Here is a 26,770-nt window from a genome sequence, read left to right as displayed (position 1 = left end):
AAGAAGTCCCACAAGGGAAGCTTTATAGACATCTGGTGCTGTTGAATTGATCATTAAGTTCTCGTGCAGTGCCTGTGGTTAAAGAAAGCACCTTAAAGATAGATAATGGGACATCGTTAGCTGCCTCGCCTTTTAATTGCCTTACAATCTTGTTCCAACACCAAAAACATCCTTCATCATTATGCTGCTATGAAGGTTTACGTGTAAGCCTCCATTAAGGCCATATGCAGGTATCGTATACCTCAAAGAAAGCCTCACACATCCACAGTTGTGAGTCATTACGTTGTTATTTCAGGATTTAGAGCTTAAGACAAAGTAAAAAATAACAGGCCATGAGGCTTAGAGTAGACAGTGAGAGACTAAAACTATAATGGATTTATTTTAAGAAACATTTTAAGGAAATTAGAATTAAATGGGGTTATTACACTAAGTGAAATAAATCACAGATAAACATTTGCCAAAACAGCACTAAGAGCTTCAATAAGTAGAAAAAACGAAATATTATCGTATTTTCATTTGAAAACAAAAAGGAAAAAGGTTAAGCAAACCCTCAAATAATAATCTAGATTACACCCAGATGGAATAGGATTACCTGTCAGTACTGGGATTAAACCATGTTCATACATAATCTGAGATTACTTTTGTTGTTAATTAGTGCTGCATAAATAAACAGAACTGAACTTATTTTAACCTTCTGAATGGGCCTGTGCTGTGATCATTTCCTTTTAATACCATTAAAGCTCCAACAGAACACTACTGATATATGGGGAGCAAATAGGGGGAAAAAGCGTTTGCTGTAAAGTTATAAGATTAAGTGTGTGTTGATGTAATAGCATTAACTCAAGGTGTGTGTTTGCATGTTACTTTGTGTGTCATTCAACAAGCTTGCTGGCTCAGCACAACTTATGGTCTTAAAACTAAACAAATTTAATACAGGTCTGTAAAGGGTCTGTGTTTAACACCTTATAAAAAATGCTTATAAAATTCCAATTTTCCTTATTCCTCAGCTCCATGCTCTTTAGACCACTGTGCAAAATAATTGCCCTTTTGTGGGTTGCATTCTTAAATCACATCATTAAAGAGTAAATAATTTGCTGTAAATCTAAACAAAGAAACAGGCAAGTATTAACCTGGCTCTGAGTCCACCCTCGCCGTGAGGTTGCAGAAGGTATTGATGGACGGTCCTGTTCCGTAACGTTCCTGCCAGCTTGATTTTCTTCCTCGACCGATGTAGATTGATTATGTAGACTGTTATGGATCCTCTCATGTAGTTAGGACTGATGCATAAAAGATCAAACAAAAGATTACTTTAAATTTGGACAGTAATGTCTGTCAGCAAAAAAAAAAGAAACACTCTATTCCACATCTGCTACTGGGGATTTACTATATGCCATTATAGATAAAATGTTCTATTAGTAAGAACGAATACAAAGAAAGGAAAGTCTTTGATATTTTTATCACATAGCTATGGGATAAAAGCATAACTCATTTATCTTATCTGGATCAAAAAGCTTTCAGAAAATTGAGAAAGTAAAGTCAAGCATGTCTAACAGATGAACTCAGTCTACAGTGGAAACCAGTTATTTACATACCCTGTATAAAAAGATGCACAATCCTTTTTACTGCCTGACATTAAATTATACTAAACCTCTTCTTCGTTTGCTCAGAGGGGAATACTAAACATATTATCATTGCATGTTTTCAAAAAAAGTTTGTCCAGTTCATCTGAGAGCTGGTTCCTTGGTTTGGGTTTGTCGGCCACCATGCACACACCTTTTTAGCCCTCTACAAATGTTCTATGGGGCTGAAATCAGGATCTTATGATGACCTCTCTGTGACATTTGCTTTGTTGTCTTTGAACAATATTTAACAAATGTGGCAGCACACTAAGGATTGTTTTCCAATTTTGTTTAGGCACTGCCAATGAAAGATGATGTTGCCACCATCATACTTCATGGTGGGGTAGTGAACTCTGGCTTGCAAGCTTATACTTTCCCTTCCAAATGTAATTGTGTTCATTATGACCAAAATATATATAACTTTTTATTGGACCACAGGACATGTCTTAAAAAATGTAGGGCTTTGTTCCAGAGGACATTTGCTGTACTCTGACTTTTCATGTTGTATCCTCCCTTCCTGAGCGGCCCTTTAAGCCATGTCAGCTTTTCTGGGGTTTAAAAAACAAATTTTAAAGAACCTGTCTCCTTACTTGATAGTATGATGGCTTTTTAACTGACTATAGTTAAATAATAAATATGGTTTGCATCTTTGTGCCTAATAAAATAGTACCTGAGGGCAGATTAGACTCATGGAGGACTACAATTTTTTCTAAGATGTTACAGAGATGCAGTGTTTGTGGTGTCAATCTAAAATATATCCAAGGTGAACTTCTATGCCATTCAAATGCTGTAAATTGATTGACAAGGACCTACAAAGCCATGATATAATCTGGGATTTTCAACATAGTTTAAATGCAAAGTTACCTTGGCGTATGTAAACTTCTGACTTTGAAGAAAGTTATCAAACAATGATTTTAAACTGTTCTCTCTGTTTTACCTATTTTTGTTATTATTAATGACCTACAATAGAAAATCCTTGGTCTGATTTTAATGTCAGACAACAAGAGAAAAAGTTAAAACACTTTTTTTTTCTCCCCACAGTGGAATATCTGGGTTTAACTGCATGCTTAACATGAATACATTGTTTAACTTTATTTTGAAGCCTTTAGGATTTCAATTCAACTAAGTATTATCAGCCTGTACAGTATACAATATCAAAACCTGCTGTTGTCTGGTTCTGGGTCAAATGGAGGGTGTTCTCACAAAAAGGACAACAATTCTTGAGTTACACAGACAACAGTGATTAAGTCCTGCTCTAGGGAGACAGTTTGATAGGATTATTAGCCAAAGGTAAATAACTTAGCAAGAAGGATAAAACAAACATGATAAAATCTTTTAGGAGCCCAGATATGAGGACAAAGACAACACAGATGTAGTGAATACCACATGTCAGCCGTGGTGTTCGGGGTCAAGGCTAAATAGTCTGGTGGTTAAAACTCTACCCTAAAAAAATCTCATATCCTTACTGCAGACTTGTTTTTGCGTTCAATGCTTATCTTTCTTTTGGGCGTAGAGTGAACCATTTATTTCATCACTGCAAGACAGCAAGTATTCAATATATTTACCGGAGGGCAGAAAAAAAACTGTTCTGGACCTGGGAACACAGCGTGTTTGGCTCCAGGTTAAACTCTCAATATCTTGTTTTATAGAAACATGAAGTGAGGTTGAGAGTGATGGACCCCATATTAGATGAGGGAATTGATTATCACCTCTCATGCTTAAATGAAGAGGCGCCAAGCTAGATAAATATACTCCCTCTTTGATGTCTGAACATCAGTAGGAAGAGAACTAAAAATGTCACACAAACCACTAGGAGGAGGTAAAAGGGTAGAGGAAGTCAAACATCTAAGCTACAGAGAACTTCCTAACTTCCGGCTGGACACACTTACAGTACAGTCAAACCACCAACACAACAACGTTTGTTCAAATGCTGATTTTGACGACCATTAGTGGCAGAAATAATAGAAGGGCTTTAACATATGAAAGAGGATGATTTTAGGCCTAAGTATTTGATCATAAGTAAACAACTCCAGAAATTCTGCAGATAACATCGCTGCACTTCAAAATTTAGCAAAAAACAAGTTGAAAACTGTCAAGAGTCTTCATGCTTGCCATGTATAATATACCATTAGACTGTCTGATCACCTTTTAACCAAATTTTCTTTACTGAGATGCTCCCCCTGTAAGTGAGCCAAGTCTAGGGTAAGGCCGTAGAGTAAGTCTAGCTTGGTGCTGACAGCCTCTGGCCAGGGTTAGACGATAACCTTGAACAGACCATGGTTGCACTCCTTTATCTCCTCCCAGCACAGACGGCCTTATTGTCCCTCCTCCGACCCCCTCAAATATCCCCCTCCAGCCAATCTGAGATGGGATGAAGGCTTAGCCCACCTTTCAGCGGCTCTTTGACGACAGGGAGTCAGAACTCACACACCTGATAAGTGATACCCGTTAACTTTTATAGACACTGAGCTGTGAAATAGCGGGTGTCCACGAACTGCTTATTTATGGGAAGCTAAATGAGCCAGCAGGGGATTTTGTTCGTCCCAACAGACAATAAGTCTCCTGGTATTTGCACAATGACACTGGGGGTTGTTTTAACTGCAAAAGTCTGCTTTGTTCTAACGCTTCAAAGCAATGCTAGGTTTTTCTTAGAATGGAGAAAAGCTGTCCAAATCAAATGATTTCTTGTACATACTTGTAGTAGCTTGTACAGTGAGCATAGATTCGTAGCTTGTCCCGAATGACTCGCCCTGGTTGGGGCTTCCTCTGCAGTCCAGCTACTCGGACGGCTAAAACCTTCGGACCAACAAGGCGCTTGAAGACCAGAGAAAACCAGTAGTCCTGTAGGAGCAAGGCCATTGGTACACATAAATAGATGTATTTTACAGAAATTAAAGCATTAAACACTTTACTAATATAGCCTTCATCGTTTAGAATTTAGCACTTCTAAAACATGAGGCTGTATATTGAATTTCTTATTTGTCAATTTCTAAAAAAGAGAAACTAGTTCAATTTTTATATTTAAACTTGAAATGCTGCTTATAGGGGTCATAGAATGCAAAACCAAGTTTACATAGTCATTAATGAATAACAATAGTTCAATGGGTGAAATTGACGTACAGAGAAGTTCAAACCCCATTGACACCTCCTTTCTCTGCAAATCTCACAATTTTAAAACTTCCACCATGAAACGGGCGAATCCAAACGAAGCCCCGAATTTATGTCAACTCGGGGATGTTTTCCTTATTTGGTTCTGGCCTGTACTTTTGTCACACCCGGAAATTGACATACAGACAAGCCCACTGGTTTACTAGCCCAAGAACACAAATAGAGGTAGATGTAAGACACTAGTTTAGCTGTTTAGCCTACAGTTGGGTTTACTTTAACAAGAATTACAAAGCAAGCAGTTTCTCTATTGAAAATGAGACAGAACCCCAGGCGTAAATGCAGTGTTCCAGGCTGTACTGAGAAAGGGGAACATTTTTACCGTCTTCCCAAGGATCTGAAGACTCAACAGGCATAGATTACTTTTGTGTATCAGAAGATCCCTGCATATTTTGATGCTCAGCTGTTCATTTGCTCTAAGCATTTTCCTGGAAGACAGCTTTTAAAATCTTGGACAGTTCAAAGCAGGATTTACTAAACTTCTTTTACTAAAAGGTGGGTCTATTCCGACCGTAAAGCCCATCATAACCACAAGCTGTAAGTATTATTTTGTCACTAAGTTGTTGGCACTGGTCCGGGAACCCCAGCGGACTGGGGCAGGAAGCCAGGCAGTGATGGAACGAGCAAACCCGACCCGGTAACTGTATGCTTCCCCCGCCTGCCTGGGGCCGCCCCGGTGTCCAGGCTACTGTCACCGGGTCGGGTTCAGCTGCTCCGTCCCCCGCTGGGCCCTTGCCCCATCCGCCGGGGTTCCCGGACCAGCCCTGGGGCTGACGGCTCCATTTTGCTGCACTGTAATCGACCAAAATCCCGGACGGTTTTGAAATTCCCCCCGGAAATTTTTTTAGGTATGAAAAGTAGGACATGTCCAGGAAAAAGAGGACGTCTGGTCACCCTACCATATTAACAATTTGATGTTTCAGTGAATGAGTGCTTGTTGCTATGATGCATCTTTGCTCAGCAGCTTCACTCGTCCTAAACAACCAATCAGGGCACAGCTCATCTAAATATTCATGAGCATACCATAAAAGGAAGAAAACCTGTCGTTTCATTCTAGGGCTCATAACCACACCCCATTCAGAGACCTTAAGGACAAGCACTAAATACCCTATATAATTATTCTATGACCCCTTTAAAGCTTGTCCCAATCCTTATCCATTGTTTTTTTTCTATTAAAACATTTATCAGTGCTAAAATTGCATATGTACTCAAGGTCCCAGTAAACTCTGTTGCTGTATTTAAATAGAGATGCAGTCCCATCAGTAATAAACTCATAAAATCATTTATTTTTCTAATGAGCGAAGACCCCTGACTAAGCAAAACAAGTTGATTATAACACCCTTTGGGGGAAAAGGAGATATTATTTCAGTCAGAGGAAGAAAAGAGATTTAAGAAGCTATTTATTCCTAAAATATTACAAAACATGTCCAATTCACTTAGGCTGTGAGAGGGTGAGAGAGAGCAAGGCTTCAACAGACGACATAAACGCTGTAAGGGGTACAGCTAAGTTGCTCTGTTTTATTCCTTTAAACCATCTGCCTGTGCAGTCTTGGGCTATGTTAGATTTAGAAATAATGGCAGCAATTTTGAATTATACAGTTGAGAAATAATTAATGCTCTCTGAATTAGATAAATGATAGAGCATCTGCTATTTTTCCAATACCAGTCTTGCTAACCACAAGAATATAACACTAAAATTATTTATTTTATTTTATTTTTATGGTAGACTAGTGTTTTACAATGTTTGTTATCTGACAGTTATATTGCTACTGAAACAATTAGTGATGGCAGCAAAGAAATTGGCAGTTGACAGCTTAAACCTTCTGAATTCTGATAGGGCCTTTTTATATTTTAACATATTTTTCTTGGAAACAGTTGCTTTGTGTAAAGATTAGCTCTTATTTTATGCAATTTAAAAATATTTCCCTAATTTTGAATTAACCTAGCAAGAAAGTATTCTGGTGATTGTAGAGATAAATTTTATTTTGCAAACTTTTAATGAAAAATGCATTTAGAAAGCATATTTAAAAGAAATTTGTCAAATTTAAAAAACACCCAAACACGGGTGTAGTTTGACAGCACCAAGATCCATTTAAAATTCACCCCTTTAATATTAAATTCATAGAAAACATTATGCTAGATTATAGATTGTTGTTTGAGGCTATCCTCATTAAGAAGTCCACCATACTACATCCCACTGTACAGCCTACACAGACTCAACACCTCTTCAAGAGACCCAGAACAACATGTGCTCCTCAGGAAGTTCCCATGCAATCCTGCATATGGCAACATTTAAAGGCTTCTTTTTTCCACGCAGACTTTAACTTAATTTGCTGCCAAGGCATCGAAGAAGCAGAGCACAGTATAGAGTGGTGTATTGTTGACAATGACTGACAGATGAATACCCGGTCAGACTTATGATCTATCGTAAGTACATCATGCCTATTGGAGACTTTCTTCTTTAGTTTTATGTTTTGAAAATGTTCACAAATATAGCTTAAAGCACAAACAGATATGTGCATCTTAGTGTAAGCCGACTCTAAATTTGTTGACAAAACAGTTATAGATATGACATAATTCTATATTGGTTTAAGACATACTTTCCATGGTACTGAATCTTCAGCTTACATGTTTGTCTAATTTCTTGTCAAACTGCTGGATAGATCACAGCATAGTCTAGACTCTTCCATTGAAGAGAAACAGAAATACAAACATTACCTGCAGGAGCAGCCAGAGCGAAACAATCCAATCATAAAACAGTTTTAACCAAAATCAAAGAGCCATGTGGGCACAACTAAAACACTGACGAAATAACCATAAAGTAAAACCCCGTTGTTGTTACTGGTGTAGTTGAAAGGGCTAACATGATTAACACTTGGAAAATTTAAAAAGGGGGGCCTTGCTGCACTTTGTTTTTCTTTTTGGGATGCATTAGATTTTATTGAAACTCATAAACTAATTATAGGGCTACAGATTAATATTTTAGAGCCAAATAGAAGTATCAGACTGCAGCCTTCAGACTCCAGATGGTCCCTTCAACAAATACTAATTTCACTTTTTTAAACTGCAGATTGCATACAAGAATAAGAGTAAGATATACTTTTATAAAGAAAAGAAAATGTTCAACCTGCCTTGGTATGTAATATAAATGTTTTTACCCTTCATACAGGAGCAATATGTTCTCTAAAAAAGCAGATGTCTGCTCCTTAAAGAATATATCTTAGATCATCGTCAGCCTGGAAGAGGAGCTTAACACCAACCTCTAAAGACAGTCTGGTCATGAAAAGCAAAATCAACAAAGAAAACAGGAAAAGGGAGTATGATTACAAAAGAAGGGTAAGCAGTAAGGACAGGGAAGGTAAGGAGGAAAGTGTGGAAAAAAGATGAAGTGGTTCAGTCTTTTAATGGGCCGAGGGCTTTGAGTGGATTCTACCAATGGCAGAGTCATCCTATAGGGGAAGAGGCCAAGTCATAAATTTCCCATGCAGAGGACAGGTTGGCCCTGCAGTGAATTCTCTCAGCAGGTAGGCTTGCACAGCCGTCAGACATCCAGCCATGTTAAAAGCATTGTGATCCTAGCGGGAGCTCAACATTCCCAGAAAAATAATGGAAACGAGGAGCAAGGAAAAATGAGGCCATGTTGATTGATACATTTTAGAGAAAAATAACCAGACTTCTGCTTGAACTATGGGCTATAAGTTGGATCTAAGAGATAGATAATACCATTTGAAGTTTTGGAGAGATTTTGGAATTTCAAATTAAGATTTTAGGGGCTGAAATAAAAAAATAAAATATATATATATATATATATATATATATATCTGAATCCAACATCTTTTAAAATGATTGTTTAAGCCATAATTTTAAGAATATATTTAATTGCATATTTTCTAAATTGTGCAATTAAATATAAATTACATATTAAAAAATCAAACAAGTGTATTTTTCCTCCTGGATGGCCGAATTACAGAAAAAAGTTGGTGTTAAGCGCCTAATTTCCACACAGAGTTGCAGGCTATTTTACTAACTTGCCTGCATATCAGAGTATCAGGTTCCAGATCTCTCACCGGCTGCCTGTCCCACACAGAGAGGCACACAGTTAGGATGAAGGTAGAGGGGAGCAGTGACACTGTCCTGAGCTCTGATAAAGGGCTAAGGTTACATGGCATTTTGCCCTTACGTCTGACCACTCATCGCCACTAAACGGCTTTCATCTCAGCTAATAGCTCCCACGGGAAAGAGCCAGAGGTGCTATCAAAGCCCTGGCTATGCACAAGAAACGTTTCAGAGCCTACCAGGACTGGTTGGGTCAGATCCTGTTGTTGTGATAAAGGCTTAACTGTATGTCTTATGTTCAATTCTTATCTGGCTGATTAAAAAAACAACTTACAGGTAAAGGGTTAAAATGCTGATCCACAAGGTGTGCGTATCCATAGTCAAAGAATGAGTGCCGCAAAACCACATCAATGCCTTGAACAGCAGCCACACCCAGCGTGTTTATCCACCTGGAATAGGTGGAAATTACAGGAATATTAGAAAGCTAGCTGATGCATTTAGTTTCAGAACAAATGCCACAATGCTGATAAATACATCACTTCCACTTATTATCTTTTTTTATATTTGTGTTAAGTCACTTACAAAAAGCTTGCAGCGAATGTCTCAGAGAGATTGTTGATGCCTCCAGCCCATGCTGGGGCAAGTCCACCCAGCCACACCTTCTTCCCTGGAGTGTGTGTGTTAACAACCTGTAAAGAGCCACCAAAAAAGCAGGTGAATACATCAAAATTTCTTAAGCTATTTAAAATTGGGTTTTTTTGAATGTCAGCCTCAATACAAAAAGGTTTAGCAGATGGTACATGTGTGTTTTCATTTCGGTAACACGTCACTGACCACATCTTGCTGGATTATCAACAGAGTGGAAAACAACTCACTTAAAGCCAAAATGCTCATATGCTGTAAGAAGTAGTTTATGTTTATGCCAATAACAACAAATTATTAAAAGCATGAATTACAGGTTCAATAAAATCAAATGGATTCTTCCTTATGTGTGTGTGAATGAAACCTGTACAGATTTATCAGTGATGTTTGTGAGAGACGTTATGGATAAATTAGGTTTGCTATGTAGAGCTGAGTGTATGCATGGCCTGAAGCACAAACCTGTCATATGCACACTCTTACTCATTCTTTCTTTATATTATCAAGATTGGCAAAAAGAGGAACACAAATGGCTTCAGCCTAGGAATATCATTTAGCCCTCTGGCCCCGAGTCTTAGTAGAAGAAATATGGTCCAGGTTAGTATACATCTTCTGAAACCTTTTACTGTTATGAATTTTGGTGCTGGGAATGGCTGTTTCATTTCCCCCAGGCTCTGAGATGTTTCTTTTTCACAAATCAGTAGATTTGACACAGAGGCTCGTGTTGACCATGACTTTTTCAAAGGAATGGTACCGTGTTTCATAAATAAATGGATTTTTTTTCATATCTTCCCCTCAAGGTGGTCTGTGAATCTAATTTACAAAAAAATACATGTTGATTAAAGAAAATATTTGTGAAATTTATATGTTTCATATGGTGATTTATAAACAAAATGATTTAGCTTGTTTTATATAAAACCTAAATAAAATAATATGTAAAGACCTACTATTTGCATTACAACGAATTCCATCATGAAAATGTTGTAGTATTTAAACAAAGAAAATGTAAAAAGCAGTAATTAGGATTTTTAAAGAAACTGCAGTACCTTGGTGACTTTAGTAATCTGTTCGGTCAGTGTGTCAAGAAGACGAGTCTTGAGGAAGTCCTCTGCTTTTTTAACTCTGCCATCCATGAAGTAACTAGACAAGAAACAGAGAACATTCCATCAAAGAAACACCTCCTTAAAAAAATCATTAAATATGTTTAAGTACTATTTTCACTGCAATGACAAAGGTACATATTCTAAAAAAGCTATTTAAATTGTTTCAAATGCAGTCACTTTCTTTACCACGATAACTATATAACTTATCCATAATTCTGTTGTATTCTATTCTATTGTAAATATTTTTTATAATAAGTATATAATATATCTTTTAGGTTAAAACACAAAATGGTGTATCACAACAAGCTGTCACGTCACTTTAATTTGCAGATTATTATAAATAACGTTTATTCTTGCATCCACACACAAACATGACAAAACTGCTGACATGGTTTAATCTGTTGACGATATTAATCTGGAATTGAATAATCTCATACCATATAACAAATCAAAATGTTTGCAAATGTTTTCAACAACATTAGATTTAATTAACCATAAAAAAAACAATAAACCACATTTATGAATGCAAAATGATCATGCTGACTCAAGCTAAATTAACAATTTAAAAACTAGTATTAAATGACACATTTTAAAACTCTGAGGATTTTTTGTATGTTTACAATTAGAATATTGATACCATACATACCTTTTTATTATAGAGGTCACTATCAAATAAAGAAAGTAAGAACTGTTAAATAAAAAATGGCAATAGATACATAGTTTGGGTGAATATGATTGTGAACTGTAGAAAACCAAAGCCAGTTTCCTTGTTTTATACACAAAATTGATGATTTAATTTGATTACGATTCTAATATATCTGTTAATTGAAATAAAACTGAGATAATGTATTAATCACAACTTTAACTTTGACTGTCCTCACAGAGGGACAGTAAAATAAATCATATTTTTATTGTAAAAATATTTTTTCAAGATGAGAGAATTAAGACTCAAATTAACGGTATGTAATAAAATACAAAAATGTAAGTAACTATTTAGGAGATAAATAAGTAAGAAATCCAGTGTAAAATAAACCAAAATCTTTCCAATTTGTCATTCAGGAATGAAGTAACTTCCCCTAAAAACTTAAGTACACTTTTTAGGTATCTATACTTTACTCCATTACATATTTTTCTTCCTACTTCTGACTTCTACTCATTAAATTTTCACACAAGTATCTGTACTTTCTATTCCTTAAATTTTTTAAAACAAATATTACTTGTTACTCTTGGCTTTGGTTTTATGTTTATAAATATTTATTTCACGTCATGTGCGCCATCAAATCAGATCATTGGCTCCATCCACATCTAGTGAAAACTAGTCCAATTGGATGAGTCATAACGCATACACTCATTGGTTAGCTAAAGGAAATAATCAGAAGCAAGCAGCTGTTCTTCAAACTGCAAACGTGAATTGTCTATGCCATGCTACAATGTACGAGTCAGAAAAAGATGTTGAAATGTCTGAAAGGTCGGACACAGGCGAGAGCATATCAGGAGATGGAAACGGAGACCATCATCCTTGGCCCTATCTAAAAGTATTTTTCGAAATAGTCAAATTGGTTACTTTATACTTTTATACTTTAAGTAGTTTTTTAATTTTACTTTTACTTGAGTAAAGAGGTCAAGTTGGTACTCCAACTTTGACCGGTGTTTTTAAACTGCAATATCTATACTTCTACTTAAGTAACAAATGTGTGTACTTTTGACACCACTGTCCCATGGTTACCAAAGCTGATCACAGCATTTGTTTTTTTTTGTTGGCAAAAGAGCAGCAACCTGCTAACAGCCAGAAAGAGAAGTGAACCAGGAATATTCTGAACAATATCTAATATCCTCCAAAAGTATTCACAACAACTTACTGTGTCTGAATCTTCCTCACTCATCATCCTCAGTTTAACTGTGCCACGTCCACCTCTATTTACTTGCAAAGTTGCACAAGGCTCTCCAATAGGATGGGGGTGGGTAATCTTTTTGTGTGTTGTTTCAAGTAGAAATAATCGGTGTCATTATTACGCATTGTTTCTTTAACTGTTTTGAGCTCAATAAAAGATGATTAAAGGTGTTTCTTTAATTTGACGAGTAGACAATGAAAACTGATTAGTAAACCTGGAATCAAAATCAACCAATAAACTTCAAAATAGTCATCTAAGCCCTGCCCACTGCTTTTATCAATTAGACTGCTGGAGGAAATAATTACATGATGTGAAGCAGCAAGATCAGAAAAAAAAAAGAAAAAACTTAACTTAATTTTATTTATTCCTTTCCATTTTTAGCTTTGTAATACTGTATTTATGCTATCTGTGGGTTAAGTATTTACACTTGGGGCATAAAAGGGGCAGGGCTAACAAAGCAAAAAATGAATGAAAATTAAAGTAATTAACTATACATTTATTTTTTTATGATTAATTCTTTAATTTAGTCTAAATTAACAAGAATTTGCCAACCTTAAAAGTCTGTAGGTCTTCCGGGCCAGCAGGGGGACCCCAGAGCAGCAATATAATCTGCTTATCCCTCTAGCTGGCCCTTTGCGCGGAAATCACATTTCATAAGGTTTGTCAGTGACGTTTCTTCTGCATAAATAAAGCAACTTCACATATGCAGCACTTTAAAATGTAATCAAAAAAGTCTCATCCTCGTTGGACTTAACTTGTTATAAAAACATGTCAGCTCACTTTACTTGTATAAACAGACACTGACATAACTGACATAATCAATTTTGCTTCAGGACTTTGACAATCCAGTTCTGTGTCAAAATGTTGGACTGCATGAGCAGAGAACCTGGAAGTCCTGTACTTTAGCAGAATGAACAATTCAAAAAACATCTGCAATAGTCTCAAGATAAAGTCATACTAAGAAATGAAAATGAAAAATGATGTTAAAAGACCATGATGAGAGAGAATTTTGTTGATAGTTAGAGTCAAAGATCTCTGTAAGATCTCCCTGCAGGCAGAGCAAAAGCTATTCCAAAATCAGTTTCAAAAGTTCAAGGAAAGAAAACAAGGGAGCATTATGCGCAGTCTGTAGTTCATGTTTCAGTTACTATAAAAATACATCAGCGTCTATTTTGTACGACGAAGGCTTGCATATAAAGTCCAAAAATTTGGGATTCTATGTGATAGACTGACACAATGCAGTAGATGCTAAAGTTTAAGGAATACAATATATATATTTTTTTTAGAAATCTGTTAAGTATGTAGTGGATTTGTATTTAGGCACAGTGACTCAACTTGTGATCTAATGACAAGTCAACAGCTCAAAGGATGTGGGTATAAAATTCATTGATACAACTTGAATATCTGTCTGTCTGTCTGTCTGTCTGTCTGTCTATCTATCTAGCATTTCTTCATTCAGGAATGGGGAATCTTTAATAAAAATCTATGTAAAATAGGTCTGCAGGATTTTTAAGCTAAAGAGAGAGTGACTGCTTTAGCCAGGGTCTAAGGTGCAAGAGGACCAAAGTACAAGAGTGTGAGTGAGAGGCGTCAGACTGCATTGGCGTGTAGTCCATAAGACATTGGGCCATGAGATATTCCCTTTATTTATTTTGAAGTATTGTGAAGATGTACAATTTAGTTTTAGACTGTTTTTTTTTAACTTCTTTGAGATACTTTAAATCTCTTCTCAGTACAACCCTTACAGCAGCAACACGATCTCTACATAAAATGTTTTAAATAGTACCGGTACAATTTTTTTTTTTTTACCAAGTTGTGGGTTTGTATCTTAAAAGCATTTACTGAATATAAACTTTCTCAAATTTCGAGAGAAAGTTTAACTCATTAAAGTTTACCAAAAACAAAAATGCAATCTTTAGCCCCAAAAAAGTAAATTAGGGTCGGGCAGGGACTCTATTTCTTCCTTAATATGGAAGTAAACAGACAACAAGACAATACGATCTTGGAAACACAGGTCGTTCTCCTACAAAACCTGTGATGGAAAATCTGTGGAAATGACAAACAGGTGAGTGAAAGTGATGTGAACAGAGCTGCATTTAGTTCATGCTGGGTAAAGCAGTGTTGCAATCCAAGCTAAGACTCATTGAAATTTTCCTCATAGCACTGGAAAGGCCCCTAGCTCCTGGCCTCAAACTGTAAACAATGCAGGGATTAAGTCATACCAGTTATGTGGCTATCCTTTCATCTTTCCTGGGCGCTCACAATAATTCTTCAGGCCAGATCCCAGAGAAGGAAATTTCCCATCATACATGGGAACAAAGAAAAAAAAAAAAAAGGGAATTGATTTAAAAAAAAAAGTAATGTTTGAGCTTAAAACTGATGTTTTGTTGTATGTAAATAACACAAAAGAAAATGTACATAAATACATTTGTTTTGATGTTTTGACCTGAACTGACAGGGAAGTTGCTGGTTTATTGAATCCGGCAGCTGAAGCAGAACCAAAAACACTTCCTGTGTTCCTGTAGCATTTGCCAAGATCCTTGTTTTGCTGTTAGACTGATTGGGATTCAATGAAATGTCTGTCTTACATTTAAAAAAGACAAAGATAAAAAGAAAAAAAATATGTTTTATATTTAAGCAAACATTTATTTATCTTACGCATCAAATCATGAACATTTTGTGGGGTACATTTTGCATCAAGAAAGGTCCATCTGCTGTGACAACACAATTAGGGTGTAAAATACAGACATTATGTACAGTACCAGTGTGTTATCCACTAAAAAAAAAAAAAAAAAAAATCACCTGATCATTTCGCCTCCCTGCAGAACGACACCCGGAAATTTAGAGCTCCTGTCAATACAAATTTCCCAACCTTTAACATCTCTTTAAAAGTAAGCTATTATAAATGACACACATCTCTGCAATGTTTTTACTACAGCCCTTTTTTTTAAATTAATATTCATCCAATTTAATTCATGTATTGATATAGCTAAGTACAGTACTGACATCCCACTTGCTTTACCAGGTCCAGTCAATGTCCAGAAACCTACAGTGTTCCTGGAGCAATTATTATAAAATAATATGTTGTTGGCATGTTTACAGCAATGGCCATTTTAGTGCACCTCTTGCTAAGGTAGAGTTTTAACACCAGGAAGCTGCTTCCCATGCAGATGTTTCTGCTGCTAATACTCACAGCTGGAACAGTTAGGCTAACATTATGTGCTTTGCTTAGGGGCATCTAAACAGCGACTCTTGTGGAAAAGGGTAAATTTGTCTCATTACCTTTACTCACTCATATTTTCACAGCCAGCTTCCTGGTGACACATGTTTGGCTGTTTGAAATCTCTCACCATGAAGCAACCCCTGTAGGTAAGAGATCTGACTGTATATATGCTTGGAGGGCCTGGCTGTAGTTAAGTGTTTGATTGAAGTATATGTTAGTCAAAAACCACAAATGTCAACCTTATGGCAGTGCTGGAGGAGAAGTCGTGGAACCAACACTAAGATTCATCCTCTGGGGATCCTGCATGTTTGCAAAAAGGTTCAGAGCAATCTATCATGTAGTTGTTGAGATTTGTCAGCCTGAATCGAAGGGATAGCCCAACACTGCTGCTTTTAAGGTTATACAAATACCACCGCTAAAGAGGCATTTCAAATATCTAAACTTCCAGTTTGGATTCCTAACCAGTGTCACTGGCAGTTGCCCTTTTGCAATAGAAAAACTGTTTGTTGGGTAAAGCAAATCAAACCAAAACCTTCCCTGCAGAAGTTTTTGCATCCATAAAACCTTCATATTCTTTTCCAATGCACCTATTGCAATATGGCAAAGACTGAAACACAAAAAGGTTAGCATAAAGAGAAACGGAGGAAATTGAGACAGTTTTAAGAATTTTTGCTGCTATAATAAGTGAGTTTGAGCATTTTATTGTAAATCCAATCAATTAATGTCAGGACAAAGAACAGTTTCAAAGGGATTCAAGCGGAGGGTTGTTGGAGAACACTAAACATCAAAAAGAATTATTAAGAGCGAGGAATACAGCAGAGATAAAATGTGGAGGCATTTAAAAAAGCTTAGGTTTTAATACAATATCTGAAGCTTTGAACATGTAACTGAAATGTCTTTAATCCACAGTCAGAAAATGGAAATAACATCTGACCCAGCTGTACATCACCTAACATGATGCTCCAGTTAAGGAGATTTATTCTGATACCTTTTAAGCCTTTTTTAATCACAAAGGACAGAACATCATTATTAACTATTCCTGTTAATATTTTATTGCTAAATTATTTATTTTTCCTGTTAATGTGTTGTATGAAATGTATTCAGTATAGACTCTTTACCATTTTTTTCTGTCTTGTTTGTCTTTTTAAAACTATTGGATCTTAAAAAGAACGCCTTTTGTGTCAAGGAACCATACCTGTAATTAATTGTAAAATAAAACAAAAAAGGAAACTGCTAAGAGGTCTAATCCAAATGTGAAGAAGCAACAGAAACCTCTGTCTGATAACAGGAAAAGTCATGCAATACACACATCTGGCTTTAAAAGCAAGGGGGCATTAAGTAAAGTATCATTGTGTGACCGGCTATAAGCCATGGCGGTGGTGATGATAATATACTGTGCAAATATCAATACAAATAGTAAAAAAAAAACACCTATAGCTATTGCAGATTTAAAGCTATTCCCATTCAATCAAAGCATTTATTTTTGAAAGAAGCTGCGACTGCGGTCTAAGAAAAAAAGGAATCAATGTGAAAGGTGTTTTATTGTTTAAAAGGGGCTGTACTATTAAAGAGACATTACATTTTGGTTTTATTATCATAAAAAAATTATTAAAAGCAATGCGTTGTTTATGATCCAATTTGGTGTATCGTGTTAAATGGCAATAAGAAGATATTAAAATTTGTGGTTGTAATGTTAAAATAGCTTCATGGTTCATTTTTGTGCCTTGCAAAAAAGCCTACACTGTTTTATTGCCATCTAGAAATATGTTTTTACTAATAATAAAAAGCTGAAGTAAGTAAATATTTTCCACCCCAGGTTAATTTAGAATATGAATTTGTGCCATAGCACATTATTTTAATAATATAAGCAATCATCAGGTCCATGAAATGGTTTTCCACTTAGCATGTTTCTTTTTAATGAAGTGTAGCTTGAAGACTTGGCTTATTTTTAACTGGATACATTTTTTCTGACTTCCCTGAAAATCATTATTCGAAAAAAACAGAATTTGTACAAAACTATTAGTCTTCAATTTATGACAAAGTTTAAACTGGCTTGAATTTTACCAAGTTCCTGTTTCAACAAAGAATTTTGAAAAGAAAAAAGCTTTCTGGTTAGGAAAAACCCAACAGTAAAACTGTAAAAAAAAAAAAAAAAAGTATTATTTATGATCTGGAGGTATGAAAACATGTCACCTTCAAACTAATAACAAGCTAATCTAAAGCTAAACTAAAGCATCATAAGAAGTTATCCACACACCAAGATGAATAATCCCACAAACAAAACCAGTTCATATCAAGTGTGAGGTTTCTTTCCTCTGATATGGGATTAAAAGCAACTTCAGACAAGCTGCAGTGGTGTAAAACCTGAGCTGTAGACATGTCAATGAGTGTGCTCCCTTTTTGTTAGGTTGGCTTCTTTTATAGAGGTCAGAGTTTCTGTCACGCAGCATGGTTAGACAGGAATCTGGACCTTGAGTGTAAAACGGGCTAATTGACAGAGGGAATGAGCCAGAGCATATGGTTTGATTTTAACACTGTGGGTGGTGTTTTCCAAGTCTTACTGACAGCCCCTCCACCTTCCGTTTCTTAAAATTTCTACTAATTACATCTGACCTTCACCTTGATGAGTTCTCACAGCCACTTTCGGGTCGCCTGAACACAAGGTGAATGTGTTTCCTTTTGTAAATATCGTACTAAAATCCTCAGGTAGATGCAAAAAAATTCCTAGAGAAAAACCCACTAAATAGATCTGTAGACATTCCTAAATGGGCAAAAAAAAACGATGACAGGTGGTACTAATTTTCAACACTTCTTCTTTTCAGAGGTTTCATTTGCAAAATGACTCTTCACATCATGCATCAATCTGTCTAGAGAGCAATGTTATTAATTAATACCCTGACTCATCAAACTAATGTAAAACTGAAGCAATATGTGTCCTTTCAACAATTTTTTTAAAGAAGACTATAGGTCATTCATCATGCACTCATTCATATGTTCATGTATTAATTTCATGAGCTTGATAAGAGAATAGAGAAAAAAGGGTAAAATACCTACTGTTGCCACGTAACTGCATCTATAACTGAGCCGCTGTTCTTCATGAACCTGGAATTAAAAAAATAAACGGTTACAATATATTTTATCCACCAAGAAAACATAAGTCTCATTCTTAAAGGTATTGCTATCAATTTTATCGTATTATATAATTATTATAACTAACTAAAAAGACCTAAAAGTTATTTGTTTTATTTTCATCATTGATAATGTTTTATATTATTAAACAATATATCAACATCAGTTGCCACACTGAAAAAAAAATGCAACCGTTTTTGGCATTCAATTATATTCAGTTACTGTAACACTTTTTTTTTTTCTTGTTACCATGGTAGAACATAAAACAATTGCGTTAGAGTAACTAAATATGATTGAGTAAATCACAAAAGCGGTTGGTTTTTCTTTTTTTCTTGCAGTGCATTGGTTATTTTTATAAACTCGCAAGCTGCTCTAAAGTACTACCGGTATAATCTTAACAGTCCTGGTCAGAAGTTCACACACTCATCATCAACACTAACAACTTTTTCCTTGGTGAAAAACAACATAGAAATAATGATTTTTAAAAACAAAAACTGTTCTATATTGTTATTTTAACACATATTTTTTTACTCTAAAGGTTTACACACAGGCTGAAATATATCCCCATGAATACCCAGATAAGAGGAGAGGTCTTCAATGGTGCTTGCCTGATATTTGACTTCTATTCTGTTTAGAAAAGATTTCCCCATTTTTCTATTTTCTTCGCATGAATTTGGCTTTTAAGCTCAGGGAAGCAAGAGGACAGCATCTGTTTCACAATCAACACATTTAGGAATGAAGCTTGTTGCTGCTGTCCACGTGGTCAAAATATGCTTTTTGTACAGGAGCATATTTCTATAGCTTCAAAAGCTTTGATTGTAAGATAAATATGCAGAGAAAATGCATCAAAAATACATTTAGATTTAAATGTCCAGTCCAAGGTTTACAGAGACTTTAATTCTACCTTTGTTAGTGTTCAAATTCAGTTTTTTTTTATTTTAAATGAGGATTTTGCTTATTATAGATTTATAAAGTAGAATTCATAATTCATATAGAAGAGTAAACATCTTAAAGCCTGTGCTTCTGAGCCTTGCTAAATCAATAATCCTCAAACATTTAAAAATATTATTTCATCTTCTTTAAAAGGACTTATCCTGTAAACTGATATAAACAAAGCTCCCCCTGCTATCTTCCTCTCTTCATCTCAGGCTCTAAATCTGTGTGTGTTTTTTTACCTGACCAAAACCGCTCCATATTTGGGGCTAACAACACGCCAAGATGGGTCTACACAGCTTGTCACAATAACACAACTTTCTCCAATGTGGCTTGTTTAGTCTTGTGGCTCTGATATTTGGACTGTTAAGTCGTTTGGAATAAAATTAATCTTATTTGCTAAAAGCAGCAGAGTGCACATGCTGTCAAACACTGGAGCTGCCCACCTCGTAACGGTGTCAACCAGACAAGAAATGTCGCTTGTTAAATATGAAACCAGTGACCCGCAGAAACTCCGGCTCTCTGGGCTTTATCCTATTCTACATTTAACCTGTACCATTTGACTGCGGCTCAATCTTTGGTCTTATAAAATATATTCAAAGTTATATACAAATATTTAACCTTTATATTGTGGTATGGCTGAAACAATCGGATTAATCGTGATTAATTGATTTTTGACATAATCGTCACCTAATTTAGTAATTGATTAATCGTAAACTGGAGTACAGAGACTCTAAAGCCTGCCTTTAGTTGACAGAGCAACACACCTTAAGCAGCAATTATATCAAAACTGCAAAAGAAAATATGTAAACATTTAGCATTTAAGATAAAAATCTTTTTGTCCATCAATATGCTCCCTCCAGAACTCCTTGAGTAGAAAATCCTGAGTTCTGGATATTGTTTTATTTAGCAAAAAGTCATCTTAAAGGAACATTTGGCTATCTTATTATTAATCGATGAATTGAAAAAATAATTGACATATTAATTGATTTGCAATATAACCGTCAGTTACAGCCCCATACTTTGGTATACTTTAACTATAATGGAGCTCTTGATTATTTAAATAATGTGAGAATCTGCAGTAAAAGAATGACAAAAGCTCAAAAAAATTGTTGTAGCATAATTTGCCTTCTTCTTTATTAAAAATATGTGCATTTACCACAATATCTATTGAATGAAAAGTTAAAAATACTATCAGCTTACTGCTGTGCAATTAATTGCAGACTTTCAAAATAGGTGTGTGTGACTTTTTTATTGCTCCCTTCATTAAATACCTCTAAACATAATTCTGCAATGCTTCTTTATCCATGGAAAATAATCCTTATTTGTAGAAAAAAAAATCACTTGTATCTGTTGTGACAGGTCTTTGAGTTTTAGATGTCCTTTAGTACTACAATATGTCTAAATGGAGGTAGTATTTTCTGTTTTAAACAGCAAGACTTTTTCCTTTACCAGTAGGATAATCTAATGTTTAAATTTCTTAATACAATTCCTAATTTTCCTCTCAATACAATCAAAAAATATATAAGCTCACCTTAAACAAACTACTTATTTGGAGTGTTCATTAGTGATAGGGTTAGAAAAAAAAACTACCGGTAACTTGAGTCAAAGTTTGTGTTTGTCGTACAGTAGCAATAATGCATCCATTATGTGAATTTTGTTTCCATTTCAGAAGGCAAATATTTACAAAGTCTTTACTTCTGGATAGTAAAAGAAATGTTAATATACTGTCACCTGATGGACTAAACAAACTGAAGTTGTTTTGTTAAAATGAGTTTTGAGATGTAAGAAGTATCTTCCATGCTATAGCTAATGTGACTTCCCATAGTATAAATACTGTCAAGGAAGAGGTAGAGTGGGTTGCTGTCACATGGCGATGCAGCTAAGTGGATTCAAATGCACATCAAACAGATGCAAAACTGCTTACACCAAAAAAGGATTGTTTTGATTACATTACTCTACATCCCCCTTCACAATGATTAACCTCCTCCATACAGGCATGCAAAAAATGACCTTAAAATGTAGTTTTTGCTATGGAATCCTGGCAGTGAGCTTTCGAGATTTTTGTTTCTTACTATGCTTCCAACAACGATGCTTATTTCAGGTAGCCATTCAAAATGTCCCCACTTTCATTAATGGGTCCTTGGCTACTCCCCTACAATTCCCTTTTAAACATCTAAAATATTTATTCTGTCATGGGTTTTGGACATTAAGATCTAAAATAATGCATTAACTCCTGGTCAGTGGAGTCAGAGTAAAAAGAATGCACGCCCAGGGGAAGGCCAGGGGCTGGAAGTTGGAGGGGATTTTGCTGCCATTCGGCTGTCTTTTGACTGGGAGGGGGCATTTTGAATGGCTGCTACTGTATTCCACCTCATTTTACTTAGAGGCATGATAGGCATCGGCCCATTTTTTATACAGCTCCAACTAAAATAAACTCTTGAGGTATATAAAAAATTCCTAACACATGAATGTCTATGTAGAAATGCATTGCTTTAGCAGCATGTTATCTCATCTTTCCCATTTTAAAGTGCCTGAGGAAGCCTCTTATTTGCACCCTTTAGAAGCATTTTTTCCCCCCTTAAATAAAATGGCAAATATTATATTTTTATTTTCTTTAGAGAACCTTTTTTTTTTTTTCAAAAATAACAGCATGAGATTCTCATTCATTTTATTTAACATGACTTGGTTTATTTTCAACAAGATAAAATTGTTTTCCAACTGTCTTAGGATTACATTTGTCAATTGCTGCAATGAGCTGCAATTAATTGTACTGCATTGATCTACAGTATTTTCTCTATTTTTACCGTTCTTTTTGACTAAAAGAGGAGGGAGAGCAGAATTACTCTGTAAAACAAACTGATATCAAAGGGAAATGATGATAAAAGATCCTCCTTGCAACAGTAATGGGGCACAGCTTTAGCAGAAGAGTGAAGCTAATAGTAGTTAACTTCACTCCTCTGCAAAATCTTGACTTTTATTTACCTTTCAAGATAAAACAAAATATTAAACAAGTGTTACTGACTTTTCAAAGCAGGAACTCTAAAACCTAGTGTTTTCTTCTTTTAATAGTAAGATGACCCAGTGGTGTATTTACATTTTCTTGATGCAGGCTTCAGTTGGGAGGGTGCTGTTGAATAAGCAATTGGCGTGAAGCTAAAGCTGTCGCGGCTTCTGGCTGAAACCAGCAGGTGGAATATTGTGCCGCCACGTTATCAGTCAGATGACACTTTATTTAGGTTGACGTGGTTTGAGTGGAGCTAAGACCCTGAAGCGCAAAGAGTGGAAATTCATAAACACCAGGTCTACACCATGTGTGTTTATGTGGGGGTGTGTGTACTTGTATTTGCTACAAAGTGAGGACATTTTTGGCACATTTTAGTAGTAAAGTGAGAACCTTGATGTAAAGTGAGGACTTTTTACTAGTCCTCACTTAGTTGGCTTAGGTGGGGGGTTAAAATGAGAAAATGAGTAAAGCTCTATAAAGTCTGAAGCTGCTGCAAGATACTTTCCACTACACTTCCTAATTACTCTCCACCTACAGGGCAGCCTAACAAGGAATGGAATCTGAGCCAGGAACGGTTTCTTATACTCACCCATCCAGCAAGACAACAGCATTCTTTCGGGGTCGTCCGGCATTTGGTCCATAAAGATGAGCTCGGTTGTAGTAGCGTACAGACTGCAGGAGGGTCCGCAGCTTGGCATAGTCCTGAGCCAACTGGGTGCTGTTGACCGCACGACCCACCATGCTTCGGTAGGCATTAGGCTCTGGTGAGAGGGAAAGCAGCACAATAAGACGAGAGAGAGGGGGAAAGGACTATTGTTGATGTAGTCAGACTGCTATTGTAGAGAATCCAACAAGCGGTAAAAGGAAAAAAGAGGGGTTGGGAGAGTAATTGGGCAATTCACAGTAATACCGATGGATTCAATGTCAAGGGAATAGTGTAAGCAGACATGGTGGCCTTGCACATTCATTACAACAAACACCAAAGGAAAAGGTTTGCCCAAAAAGGAGGACTCATAAGCTTTTGCAGACCCACTGCTGTTTAATCGCTTAGACAATTAATCTTTACCGTTCATTCATCCTCTGTACATTTGTCTCTTTGTCTGCATTGCTGGGACGATTTACTTAAAATTATTGCTTTCGCTACGGTTCAAGTCCTCTCATAAATTTTTAGAAACGCTCAGAAAAATGGATTTAGCATGATACTTTAAGGCTAAGTCTGAAATAAAGTTTCTAACTGGAGAATTATTGCTTATCAAGTTAATAGAAACAAAATGGGTCATGCAACAGTGAAACACTTCTTCTTTTATCCTTCAATGAACCAGAGTTTTTAAACCTTGAATGTATTATTCTAATGAAACTATTGAAACTTGGGTTTAAATGATGCATTAAAAATGCCTTTTTAACCTTTTTCATATTATGCATTCAGTGCTTCCTGGATGTTACGTTTAGAATCTTTTTTTCAGTGCATTTGAGCTATGAAAGTCCAAAATTAAATATAGGATTTTAATCTCTACCAACAGGCATCTGATCTTCATTTATTTTTTCTTCCTGACAGGAATTCCAAACACAGCACAAGCTCAAAAATGTTTAGCTACATCTTGATGACAAAGAAGCCCTGGGACAGATGGAATATCTCCTTAAGTCGACTGATCTTAACCTCGTGGAATCATTGAAAGAGACAGAGGAAATGGAGGAATCTTAAACCCTACCATCTCCTTAAATGTTTAACTAAAAGTGTGGAGAGCTGATAAACAAAAATACAGATCTCTTTCAAACAGCTACCTTATCTACGATCTCAGTATTTCACAAACATTTGCCTTCTCAAACTGTGTTCACACTTCCTCCCTGCATATAAACAAACAAAAAGTAATACTGGTTTGTGAAGTCTATGTGGTTTTGATAAAAACAAAAAAAAAAAAAAACATTAATCTGAAAGGTGTGCTGTGCTTATGTACAGTATGCAACCCTCGAACACCATCCCTTGTAGAATCATCTTTTGCTACTGTCAAGTTGTAACTAAATATTTTTCTATTATTATACGGCTAGAGATAGTTTACCGACTCTTCTTTGCCAAATTGCTAAAGTTCTGTAAAATTCAAAAGATAATTTCAGCATTCTAAAAACACACCACAGATTTGCAAATATAATTAAACTTGGACTTCGACTGGGCAATTATATTACATGCATGTTCTTTGAACAAAATAATCTCATTGTTTTTTATCCGTGTGTTTGGCTAGTAGAAAAACATCTTCAAGTCTTTTTTGAAACCAATTTTTTTCCAGCCTTTTCATGCATTCAGCTTCATCCATCAACTTTAAACAGCTTAAAGGTATAGTGGAGGATTTTTACGAATTTTTGAAAAGGCCCGCCCTCTCCCTTAAAAAAAAAAAAAGCACATGCACAACTCTGTACCCGCTCCTAAGAGGGAATGCTTATTAAATGCGTGTGAATGCATGCTCAAGCCCATTTCTTCTGGTGCACGTTCTGTTTAAAAGTTGCTGTTTGCATTGCTCATACAAGCTTACTTTCCAAAAGAAGATTAGCAATTTTTCCACTATGTCAGTCTTACATAAACATATCACCAGAATGATTGACAATTAGGAGGACCACATATTTAGATGATCCACCCAGTAAAATTAACACCCTCCACTATATCTTTAACTGCCACTGTCAAAGTGACAGAACCCCACAGCACGATTCTGCCCTTACTATGTTTATTGGTCAAGGTATTGATGGTGATTTTAAAATTATCTGCCGTGTTACATTGACCCTTTGGTAACTCTAAAATGTTTTGCAATGATGCCAAAAAAAATTTGGTAATTATTGTCATCTCAATATCAGTGTGAGCAATATTCATATCACAAAGACTGTTTAGAGTTTTAATAACTATTTTCTTCAGTATTTCAAGGGATATGAATTTGCAGTTTACAAGGTAATTTTATATTCCGTCTCTGAACAGTCACAGAGCAGTAGATCCTTTACTGGAAAATAATTACTACATTGCTTAAAAATGCTAAAGTTCAAAGAGTTGAAGCACAGATAAGAACAGAGGAAAGGATGGACTGGAAAACAATACAGCGTATATCACAATTTTATCATCATCACTAGACTTTCTACTGTACTGCCTCAGTTTTATCTGATCAGACATCCTTACTCCTCATGTTTGCTGTGTCTGTAAGATATGATTGCTTTGTGTTGCTGTATACAGGAAAATCGTATTTTAATAAACTGAAGTTTTTGGCTAAAATATAAAACAAGTGTAAAAATGTTCTGTTTGGTGTAAAGTTGTATATATCATACAGGGCTCTGTCCTACACTGGAGAACTATGCTTGTGGAGATGGATGGTAATGAAATGTAGAATGTAATTTAGAAGCAAACAAAGTAAAAAAATACACACACACACAAAAAAACTTTTGTATGTAATTGCTAAGAAAATGCCACTAAGAGAAGCAGAGAAACTTGGAAACCATACATCAAAGTCAGCAACTCTTCGGTAGATGAGGTAAAGAAAAACCCCAAAACTTACTTTTTACTACAGAGAACAATCTGTTAAATGACTACTGACAAGGCTGCATGTGGTATGCTGCTGTACTGACCGTTGCCCAGCTCCCAGGAGATGTTATACTTCTTTCCAGCACCATACTTCAGGAGGCTCAGTGTGGAGGATGTGTTCCAGGAGTTGTCTGGGTTTCTGTGCAGCGCGTTGAGCCCCAGGATCAGGTGCAGACCAGCGCAGTCGGCAAAGTTGTACAGTTTGTCTAAAGACCTGGCTGGGAGAAACCCACAAAGCAGTTGTAACTTTGATTCTTTTGATTCATTTGGAATCATATGACGATAATAGAAGCCATGTGGAAGTTAAGGATTTGCTGGTTCTTGATCTCTGTGATTCTTTATGCTTGACTATAGCTCTACACTTATAGCAATGGTGCTCTTGGCATAAAAACTACGTCACAATTCAGAATCAGAATCAGAAATCAGAATCAGAAATACTTTAATAATTCCA

General features: G+C 35.9%; 1 protein-coding gene across 3 annotated transcripts in view; it reads right to left on the bottom strand.

Moving 5' to 3' along the window:
- hpse2 (heparanase 2 (inactive)) overlaps positions 1-26,770 on the bottom strand; it is an 82,370-nt gene that overhangs the window by 5,220 nt on the left and 50,380 nt on the right. For all 3 annotated transcript variants that reach the window (XR_001481396.1, XM_015380968.1, XM_015381093.1), the window contains exons 4-11: positions 26,364-26,537; positions 23,356-23,527; positions 18,752-18,799; positions 10,526-10,619; positions 9,423-9,529; positions 9,175-9,289; positions 4,315-4,460; positions 1,131-1,277 (exon numbers count right to left, since the gene is read on the bottom strand). Coding sequence is in view for 2 of the 3 variants with exons in the window: in XM_015380968.1 (XP_015236454.1) it covers positions 1,131-1,277; positions 4,315-4,460; positions 9,175-9,289; positions 9,423-9,529; positions 10,526-10,619; positions 18,752-18,799; positions 23,356-23,527; positions 26,364-26,537 (1,003 nt within the window). In the remaining variant the exon portion in view is untranslated. The remainder of the gene's footprint in view (positions 1-1,130; positions 1,278-4,314; positions 4,461-9,174; positions 9,290-9,422; positions 9,530-10,525; positions 10,620-18,751; positions 18,800-23,355; positions 23,528-26,363; positions 26,538-26,770) is intronic.

Source organism: Cyprinodon variegatus, unplaced genomic scaffold (genome assembly GCF_000732505.1).
Source record: "Cyprinodon variegatus isolate N-32 unplaced genomic scaffold, C_variegatus-1.0 Scaffold1, whole genome shotgun sequence".
Classification (NCBI taxonomy): Eukaryota; Metazoa; Chordata; class Actinopteri; order Cyprinodontiformes; family Cyprinodontidae; genus Cyprinodon; species Cyprinodon variegatus.
This window is presented reverse-complemented; position numbering and strand designations above follow the sequence as displayed.